Here is a 9,885-nt window from a genome sequence, read left to right on the forward strand (position 1 = left end):
AACTCGAGTCCCCATCTCTGATGTGAGACGGAGGGGTAGTTCACCACAATGGTACTGGGTTACTCCGCCGCGGTACCCCCGATCCAATCTAAAATAGTCAGAATATAAACACTTATTATAGGTGTACTCTAGTGATTCAGGACAAGCTAAAAAAAAAAAAAAAAAGTTTGGAAAATGGATTCATGGTTAACTCGCTTATTATATACTGCAGCTTTTAAGGCTGGGCCTTTATGGTTTCAGTAAGTCTGTTGAAAAATGGTTAAAAAACATCTATTGTAGTTTGAAATTGGCCACTGATTGGTAAATACACATTTTGGTTTTGCATGTGCACTTCTCAGATGTTTAATTGATGCTTATTCATTAGAGAGAAAACACAGGTGCATCCTATACAGAAGAGTTTCAAACAATGGTGCATATATCTTATTTCTGTTTTTTTTTTTTTAATGCTTGTTATTTGTATTTGCTTTATTACTAAATCTAATAAGATATATTAAAGTTATTATGAAATTATGAGGCTGAAAAAACATCACTTTGTAATGTGTAATCAATAATGTTACCTGTGCTGCCCCCTTGTGGGAAGAGTTGTTTGTGTTTTGAGTTTCGTGCATTTTGTCCACGTATAGATTCCGTAGTTCAGTGATTCTCCTAACAGTCTCACAGCAAGTCGATCTCCAGTGTGTTAAAGTCTGTAAATCATTATTTTGGTTCCCAAAAAGATCTGTCTGTAAGTATTTATTTGATAGTGATTTTAGCTTCCTTTAGATATTGAATTTAGTAATTTTAACATGTTTTCATTTCATAATTCGTAAGGAATATTTGGCGCTAGTATTGTTAGCTTTCCTTTGGCATTTTCCATGTATATTGGTTTCATGGTAATCGCTCACTAATGCAATAGTTTTTGTGAGAGTTTTAGTCATTCTAAGTTACTTATTTTATATTTGTATTGTACATTCACATTATTGAGATTGTAATATGCATTTTCATTGTTTTTGTATGTTACAGTTTTACAGTCCTTCCAGTAAACACACCAACTGAACAAGAAGCTTCCTGGTTCTTTATTGGAGATTGTTAGCTATCTGTAAAGCTAGTTCACACACACTAGTGAAGGCAGAATAGTAAAAAGACAGATGGAAGTTCAATCAAAAGTCAATACAGAAGACAACACTGCTGCCCCAGACCACCAAAGTACAGTTAGCAACGTTGGTGACCTGTGGGAAACGAGATCGAATTGTTCTAACATCTCACGATCCAGTCAGTGGTCGCGGGCCAGTCAAAGGTCCAACGCAAGCATTTTGGCAGCAAAAGCACGCGCTAAAGCAGCTGCCGCTCAAGCACAGGCATCATACGCTGAAAAAGAAGCAGAGGTGATAAAAGAACAAGCCCACATCGAAGCTGAAGCTGCAAAAAAGAAAGCAGAGCTCACCGCTGATCTCCTCAAACTACGTTTACAGAGTGCAGCTGCAGCCGCCAACGCCGAAACAAAGGTCCTGGAAGCAGCGGCCGAGGATGAAGATGGATATACCTTGTTTCCAAAAAACAGCGACAACGTCACCCAGCCTATAACAGTTCCATCTGTGCCGACTAATACCCGCATTGCCTCCGCACAAGCTAGCACATTAGTGCTTCCAGCAGCTCAGCAAGAAAAATACAGTGGTGATTTTGTCCAAAATAAAGTCAAAGAGCACAGCATACAAAACAGTGAGATTAGTGAATATGGATTTCAAGAGCTACCTGAGGCACATCCCTCGCAGTATGGCAACACTAGCGGAGCAGATCGTTCTTATGCCCAAAGCTCATTCAAAAATGCCTTTTTCACTTCTCACTCACAGTATCCAACCCCAGTTACTACTGATCATAGATATCAGCCACGCTCTATGAATGAGTCTGCCCCTTTCCAGCCCAAGCTATCGTCTCCATGCCCTGTTGTCAATGCAAACGAGTCCAATTCCCCAGCCACATCAGACTTAGCCAAATATTTGGTTCGCAGAGAGTTGGTTAGCTCAGGGCTCCTGATGTTTGATGATAAGCCTGAAAATTATTGGGCCTGGAAGGCATCTTTTGTGAACGCTATAGTAGGTCTCTATTTATCCCCAAGAGAGGAGTTGGATCTCCTCTGCAAATGGCTAGGCCCCAAATCATCAGAGCAAGCGAAACGATTAAGAGCTGTACACACCTATGATGCCACCGCTGGTGTCAAAATGGTATGGCAAAGATTGGAGGACAGCTACGGGTCCCCTGAAGCAATAGAGAATGCTCTCTTGAAAAAGTTGGAAGATTTTCCCAAAATCGCAAACAGAGAAAATCACAAGTTAAGGGAGCTAGGTGATCTCATCTCAGAGCTTGATGCTGCCCGTGTAGATGGTCTCCTACCCGGCCTAAGTTACCTAGATACGTCCCGGGGCATCACTCCTATTGTTCAAAAACTCCCATTCCACCTCCAAGAGAAATGGATTACTTCAGCATCCTACTACAAAGAACAACACCATGCGTCATACCCGCCATTCCCTTTTTTCGTGAAGTTTGTGTGCGACAAAGCTAAAACCCTCAATGACCCAAGCTTTGCCCCTTTACTTTCTACCAACCCAAGTGTTTATAGGCCTGAAAGACTGAACAAGCCCAATTTCAAAACTGCAGTATCTGTTCGAAAAACTGAAATAACTGCTGCAAAAGGCTATCGTGAATCCTGTGAGCAAAAGGCGGTTGACCCAGATAAACTGTGCCCGCTTCACAACAAACCACACTCTCTCCGCAAGTGTCGTGGTTTCAGAGCAAAGACCTTGGATGAAAGAAAAGCTATTCTCAAGGAAAATAACATTTGTTACAAGTGCTGTTCCTCCATCAACCACATGGCGAAAGACTGTAACACAAGTGTACATTGCATTGAGTGTAAAAGTGACCATCACATAACCGCGCTGCACCCTGGACCAGCACCATGGAAAACAGAAACTCCAGGCTCTGCAAACCCAGACGGGCATGGCGGGGAGCAGCCAGAAAGTCCTATCCAAGCCATTGTGTCTAAATGTACAGAGATCTGTGGCAAAGGTAACAGCTCACGCTCATGCTCCAAGATCTGTTTAGTAAACATTTATCCTGCTGGACACAAAGAAAAAGCAGTGAAAGTTTATGTTGTGTTAGACGAGCAAAGCAATAGGTCTTTAGCAAAGACAGAATTCTTTAAGATCTTTAACGTTAATTCAGGGACCAAAGTTTACACCTTGAAAACCTGCTCAGGTGTGGGAGAAACAAGGGCACGCCAAGCTGACGACTTCATAGTAGAGTCTCTTGATGGCAACATTAGCGTCCGGCTTCCCACATTAATCGAGTGCAACATGCTCCCAGATGATCGATCTGAGATCCCGACACCGGAGGTCGCAGAACACCACACTCACCTCAAGCATTTAGCAGACAAGATTCCAGATTTGGACCCAAATGCTTCAATACTGGTCCTCCTCGGTCGGGACATACCGAGAGTGCACAAGGTCAGAGAACACTACAACGGCCCTCACGATGCTCCGTACGCCCAGCGCCTCGACCTTGGCTGGGTCATAATTGGTGAGGTTTGCCTTGGGGGTGCTCACGTGCCAAGCAAAGTCAGTGTTTACCGCACTACAGTGTTGTACAATGGACGCACATCTCTCTTGGACTCTTGCCCCAACTCATTCCATGTCAAAGAAAAAGTTATGAGCTCCAACTCCCCATTTAACTCTTTGAACATGACCAGCTTGATTGACACAGATGAAAACGATTGTCTCACCAACAAATTGTTCATGAGAACCCCTCATGATGACAAACCCGCCATGTCAGTAGAGGATGAACTCTTCCTGGAGATCATGGATGAGCAGATGTTTATGGACGAGTCCAACAGTTGGGTGGCGCCACTACCCTTTAAAACAAACAGGCCCAGGCTACCCAACAACCGAGACCAAGCGGTCAAACGTCTCAATTCGCTGCGGCGCGTACTTGACAAAAAGCCCCTCATGAAAGAACATTTTTTGGACTTTATGCAGAAAATGTTTGAGTCAGGACATGCGGAACCCGTCCCACCACTCGACAAGGACCAGGAGTGTTGGTACCTACCATTCTTTGGTGTCTATCATCCTCGCAAACCTAACCAGATACGTGTAGTGTTTGACTCTAGTGCCACTCACAAAGACACGTCTCTGAACAATGTTTTGTTGAGCGGCCCGGACATGAACAACTCACTTATTGGTGTCCTCTTGCGTTTCCGCAAAGAACCTGTGGCAATCACTGCGGACATTGAGCAAATGTTCTATTGTTTTGTCATTCGTGAGGACCACCGCGACTTTGTGCGTTTCCTGTGGTACGAAGGTAACGATCCCACAAAGGTCATCAGAGAGTACAGGATGACTGTACATGTGTTTGGAAATAGCCCGTCTCCCGCCATAGCAATTTATGGCCTCCGGAGGGCGGCTCTGGCTACACAAGAGGAGTACAGTGAAGAGGCCAGACAGTTTGTTCTTAAAAACTTTTACGTTGATGACGGACTGGCTTCCTTTCCTTCAGACGCCAGTGCCATTCAAACCCTGAAAAGCACCAAAGAAATGCTTGCAGACTCTAACATTCGCTTGCACAAAATAGCCTCCAATAGCCCAGATGTTATGGAAGCGTTTCCATCGGAAGAACGTGCAAAGGGACTGAAGAACCTTGACCTTGGTGCTGAGCCCCTGCCCTTACAGAGAAGTTTAGGGCTGAACTGGGATTTGCAAAATGACTGTTTCACCTTCCTCGTGTCAAGAGAAGACAAGCCATTCACAAGAAGGGGTATTCTTTCTGCTGTTAACAGTTTTTATGATCCCCTTGGGTTTGCTGCCCCCATCATCATGCAAGGCAAGGCTCTCATCCGAGAATTGTGCTCTGAGAACTGTGAATGGGACACTCCATTACCAGCAGAAAAAGAGGCACGATGGAAATCTTGGAAAAACTCACTTGTTGACCTTGAGAAACTACAAATCCCTAGACAGTATGTGAACACGACATTGCAAGCTACCTGTCAAAAAGAGCTGTGTGTGTTTGCAGACGCTTCTACATCAGCCATATCAGCAGTTGCTTACCTGCGAGCCATAGACACCGAAGGTCATGTCCACATAGGCTTCTGCATGGGCAAGTCCAAATTAGCTCCTAGACAAGTCCACACAGTACCTCGCTTGGAGCTATGTGCTGCAGTTCTGGCAGTGGAGCTGGCAGACATGTTACTGGATGAACTTGACTTCGAAATTCACAAAGTGAAATACTACACTGATAGCCGAGTAGTCTTAGGTTACATCCACAACACCAGCCGGAGGTTTTACGTCTACGTCGCCAACCGTGTTGCTCGCATCAGAAAGTCATCTGAACCCAGTCAGTGGCACTTTGTAAGCACGGAAAGCAATCCTGCTGATCATGGAACACGGTATGTGCCAGCTTCACTACTGAGTTCTACCAATTGGTTTACTGGTCCCGACTTCTTGAGGAGAAGTGATGGAGAGTGGCCTGCGGAATTAAACAGCTTTCAACTTGTTGAACCAGCCACAGACTCTGAAGTCCGCCCACAAGTCTCAACATTTGCAACCACGACTGTGACAAAATCGCTTGGCTCACACAGGTTTGAGCGCTTCTCCAGTTGGAAACGTCTTACACAAGCTATCGCCAAACTCATTGGAAAGGCGAGATCTATTTCAAAAGCTCCCGAGTCAGAGGAATCTAAGATGGATGCTCTAACACAAGCAAAGTTAGCTATTGTGCAAACTGTTCAAGGCGAGATATTTGAAAAGGAAATAAAAACTTTGAACAAAGGGGAGGTCATATCAAAACACAGTCCACTGAAGAATCTGAATGTGTTTTTGGATAAAGAAGGACTGGTGCGAGTAGGAGGACGTGTGACCTCTGCTGAAATAACTCAAGAACAAAGTCAACCCATTGTCATTCCTAAGAAGCATCACATTGCTACCTTGCTTGTCCAGTTCTATCACGAACAGGTTGTGCACCAAGGTAGACACATCACAGAAGGAGCCATCAGGTCTGCTGGACTGTGGATCCTTGGAGGAAAAAGGTTGGTGACAAATCTTATCACCAAATGCACAACCTGCCGCAGGTTAAGGGGCAAAGTACAACAACAAAAGATGGCAGAAATTCCAGCCGATCGTCTCATCCAAACTCCTCCTTTCACAAATGTCGGAGTGGATGTGTTTGGACCATGGAACATCTGTACTCGCAGGACAAGAGGTGGAGTGTCAGAGAACAAACGCTGGGCAGTAATGTTTACCTGTTTAGTTACTCGTGCAGTTCACATCGAGGTAGTTGAGTCTCTCTCAACTTCAAGTTTTATAAATGCTCTCAGAAGGTTCCAGGCCATAAGAGGCCCCACCAAGTTCTTTAGATCAGATTGTGGAACGAACTTCGTTGGAGCGTGCAAAGAGCTCCAGATAAGTTTAGAAGATCCTGAGCTTCAATCCTACCTCAAAAATGAGACATGCTCTTGGAAGTTTAACCCACCTCACTCCTCTCACATGGGAGGAGTGTGGGAAAGAATGATTGGAGTGGCCCGACGTATTCTGGAGGCTATGTTGCTGAAAGTTCACTCTCCAAATCTGACTCACGAAGTACTTGTGACGCTCATGGCAGAGGTAACAGCCATAATGAATGGTCGTCCATTAGTACCTGTGTCTTCCGATCCTCAACAACCCGACTTGCTGACGCCAGGGGCCCTTCTTACACAGAAAATCTGTCCCGTCTCTATTCCACCTGGAGACTTCGATCCTAAAGACTTGTACCGTAAGCAATGGAAACAGGTGCAAAGTCTTGCCAACTCATTCTGGAAACGATGGCGAGAAGAATATCTAGCAACGCTTCAACCAAGAAGAAAATGGCAAGCAGATCATACAAACTTAACCATCGGTGATGTTGTTCTCCTAAAGGACACTCAGGTTAAAAGAAACGAATGGCCTACTGGACTTATTGTGAACACTTACCCTGGTCGAGATAAGAGAGTACGGAAAGTAGATGTACGAATAATTAAAGAAGGTACTGCTAAGGTGTACACAAGACCTATTTCAGAAATTGTGTTGTTAGTTAAAGGTTAATAGTGTTATAGCAGTATACCAGGCGGGGAGTGTGCTGCCCCCTTGTGGGAAGAGTTGTTTGTGTTTTGAGTTTCGTGCATTTTGTCCACGTATAGATTCCGTAGTTCAGTGATTCTCCTAACAGTCTCACAGCAAGTCGATCTCCAGTGTGTTAAAGTCTGTAAATCATTATTTTGGTTCCCAAAAAGATCTGTCTGTAAGTATTTATTTGATAGTGATTTTAGCTTCCTTTAGATATTGAATTTAGTAATTTTAACATGTTTTCATTTCATAATTCGTAAGGAATATTTGGCGCTAGTATTGTTAGCTTTCCTTTGGCATTTTCCATGTATATTGGTTTCATGGTAATCGCTCACTAATGCAATAGTTTTTGTGAGAGTTTTAGTCATTCTAAGTTACTTATTTTATATTTGTATTGTACATTCACATTATTGAGATTGTAATATGCATTTTCATTGTTTTTGTATGTTACAGTTTTACAGTCCTTCCAGTAAACACACCAACTGAACAAGAAGCTTCCTGGTTCTTTATTGGAGATTGTTAGCTATCTGTAAAGCTAGTTCACACACACTAGTGAAGGCAGAATATTACCATTGAATTCTGAAAGAAATGTCAACATTGAGTGTACAAAAATTATTTTGAAAAAATATAGCTTTGTTTATTTAATTATATAATATATAGATTAATGGTAAATTTAAACCCCATGACTAAATCATAAGGCCGATACACTAAATCATAAATTAGGAGGGAACAATATTATCAGGTGATTGATCATCATAGTAATTCAGAGCTTAGTTACTTCTTTAAGGCTCAAAAATCCTAAATGATCCTGGTGATAGATTGTCAGTAAAATAATGATTAGTGATCTTTTTTTTTTTTTTTTAAACGTATAATTGAGGAAAGTGTGAAATCAGTCAGGGCTGCCACTTTCCTCAAAAGCTGATCTTGCTTTCTGTAACAAATGCCAACTTGAATGCTCAGTCATTCAATTACACTTCCCAAATAAATTATTTTGCCAAGGACTTGATTGGCACATTTGCCAATATGGCAGCCAATTCAGATGTATAGACCAGTTATTTTCTCCTAAGAAACCTACAGCAGAACATGCTGAATGTAATCCTGCATCTGAGATGGGCATGTCATGCTTTAAAGGAGTTCATATTGAGCGACATGAGGCTTTCTGGTGCTTGCATGATTAAACAAGCTAACAAAAAATAATCCTGTTAGCATCTCTGCTTTTCTCTGTGTGTATCTGATACGGGGCTCTGCTTCCACTCAGTCTCATGCTCACTTTCTTTCTCACTTTCTGCCAGCCTAAGGCCTCTCTTGGCTGTTGATATATGCCCACCATTAGTGTGACGTACTCCTGCTGTTATCTGTCCCGTGTGCTAGGCTCCTGCTTCTGTGAACACACTCATGCAACCTCACAGATGACCACCTCCACCGTATCAATTCATTTGTTTTGGATGAATCATCTTTATCTCGAGTGCATAGATTATTAAATTGAGACTCACAGGATGAGGGCCGTTTTCGTTGATGGATAGCTCTCTCAGCCAGCCCAGCCAGTAAAAAGCAGCCTTAGATACAGGTTAACACAAGGAAACCAGAAGCTATGTTCATAAAGTCACTGTTTGAGATGGGGTGATCATATTTACTAAGAAAACCAATTTCAATGCCATTGTGAAACTGAATAAAGTAAATATCAATAATGTTAATGTTCATTTAATGTTCATTACAGCTGAAATAATCACAAATTACACTTTCCAAACTACGTATCAAAATGTGAGTTCTGAATATTTAAGGTTGCCACTCATTTCTATCGTGTGAACTCTACAGTATCATAACCAGACATGATGCGACACAACATTGCAACATGAGATAAATTATTATTTTCCAGATTCATCAGAATTTTTGTCCCAACCAGCTGTGACAGCGATATGTGGAAAGCAGCAACAGAATTCATTTATATTATTACGGCTGGAACAAAAGGATACAAATGATGACAATGATGATCTTAGCTACTGAATATGTGGTTTATTTAATGTTTAATTGAAATAAAAATCTAATATTAGTTTGAATATCTACAGCAATACATAATTTATAGAAATTAGGAGTGTCAATACAACAAGTTGTAACGATCGGACACAGGAGACGAGAGATCCAAGAGCAGTGTGTTTACTAATCCAAAAATCAAAATCCAGGGGGTCAAAACCATGAAATCAGTCAGGAACAAAACAAACAGGAAACAAGAAACTGGAAAACACAAGGAACTCGAGGAAACTGGGTGACGGAAAATACGGACTCCATCACACAGACAGAAAACAGACAGGTTTATATAGACAGGATAATGAACGAAGTGGAGACAGCTGAGTGCAATAGCAGGTGTGCAATTAACTATGATGAAGGGACAAAGCTATGTGGGAAATGTAGTGCCTGCGGTGAGGTGCCTATGGGTAAGTGAGACCACTAGTGGACACCTGGGGAAACACAAACCAGACACCGTGACATTACCCCCTCCTCTATGGAGCAGCTACCAGATGCTCCACCTGAACACAAGAGCAAACCAAGAAACACAGAGACCAGGAGTGAGGTGGACTGGTGGAGGATAAGGGGGAGGGATGGAGGGCCAGGTCCACAGAAGGAAACAGAGACAGGAAGTGCAAAAAACAAAAACAACACAACAAGGAGACCAGGAGGGAGGTGGACCGGCAGAGGACCAGGGGGAGGGACGGAGGGCAAGGTCCATAGAGGGAAACAGAGAAAAAACACACACACACAAAAAAAAAAAAAAAAAAAAAAAAAAAAA

At 42.6% G+C, this 9,885-nt stretch overlaps 1 protein-coding gene across 3 annotated transcripts; it reads left to right on the top strand.

The window, feature by feature from the left end:
• The first annotated feature begins 560 nt into the window (after positions 1-560).
• Positions 561-7,668, top strand: LOC128016694 (uncharacterized). Of its 3 annotated transcripts, none has more exons than XR_008184256.1 (2): positions 561-724; positions 7,554-7,668. XR_008184256.1 is itself a non-coding variant. In XM_052601384.1 (2 exons), exon 1 carries the CDS (start codon positions 1,875-1,877, stop codon positions 7,077-7,079), a length of 5,205 nt encoding a protein of 1,734 aa, XP_052457344.1. In that variant the 5' UTR covers positions 1,586-1,874; the 3' UTR covers positions 7,080-7,275; positions 7,554-7,668. The 3 variants fall into 3 exon arrangements, 1 of the variants encoding a protein (XP_052457344.1); XR_008184255.1 differs by lacking the exon at positions 7,554-7,668 and adding an exon at positions 1,003-1,248; XM_052601384.1 differs by lacking the exon at positions 561-724 and adding an exon at positions 1,586-7,275.
• The last annotated feature ends 2,217 nt before the right edge of the window (positions 7,669-9,885 follow it).

Source organism: Carassius gibelio, chromosome A7, assembly GCF_023724105.1.
Source record: "Carassius gibelio isolate Cgi1373 ecotype wild population from Czech Republic chromosome A7, carGib1.2-hapl.c, whole genome shotgun sequence".
Lineage (NCBI taxonomy): Eukaryota > Metazoa > Chordata > Actinopteri > Cypriniformes > Cyprinidae > Carassius > Carassius gibelio.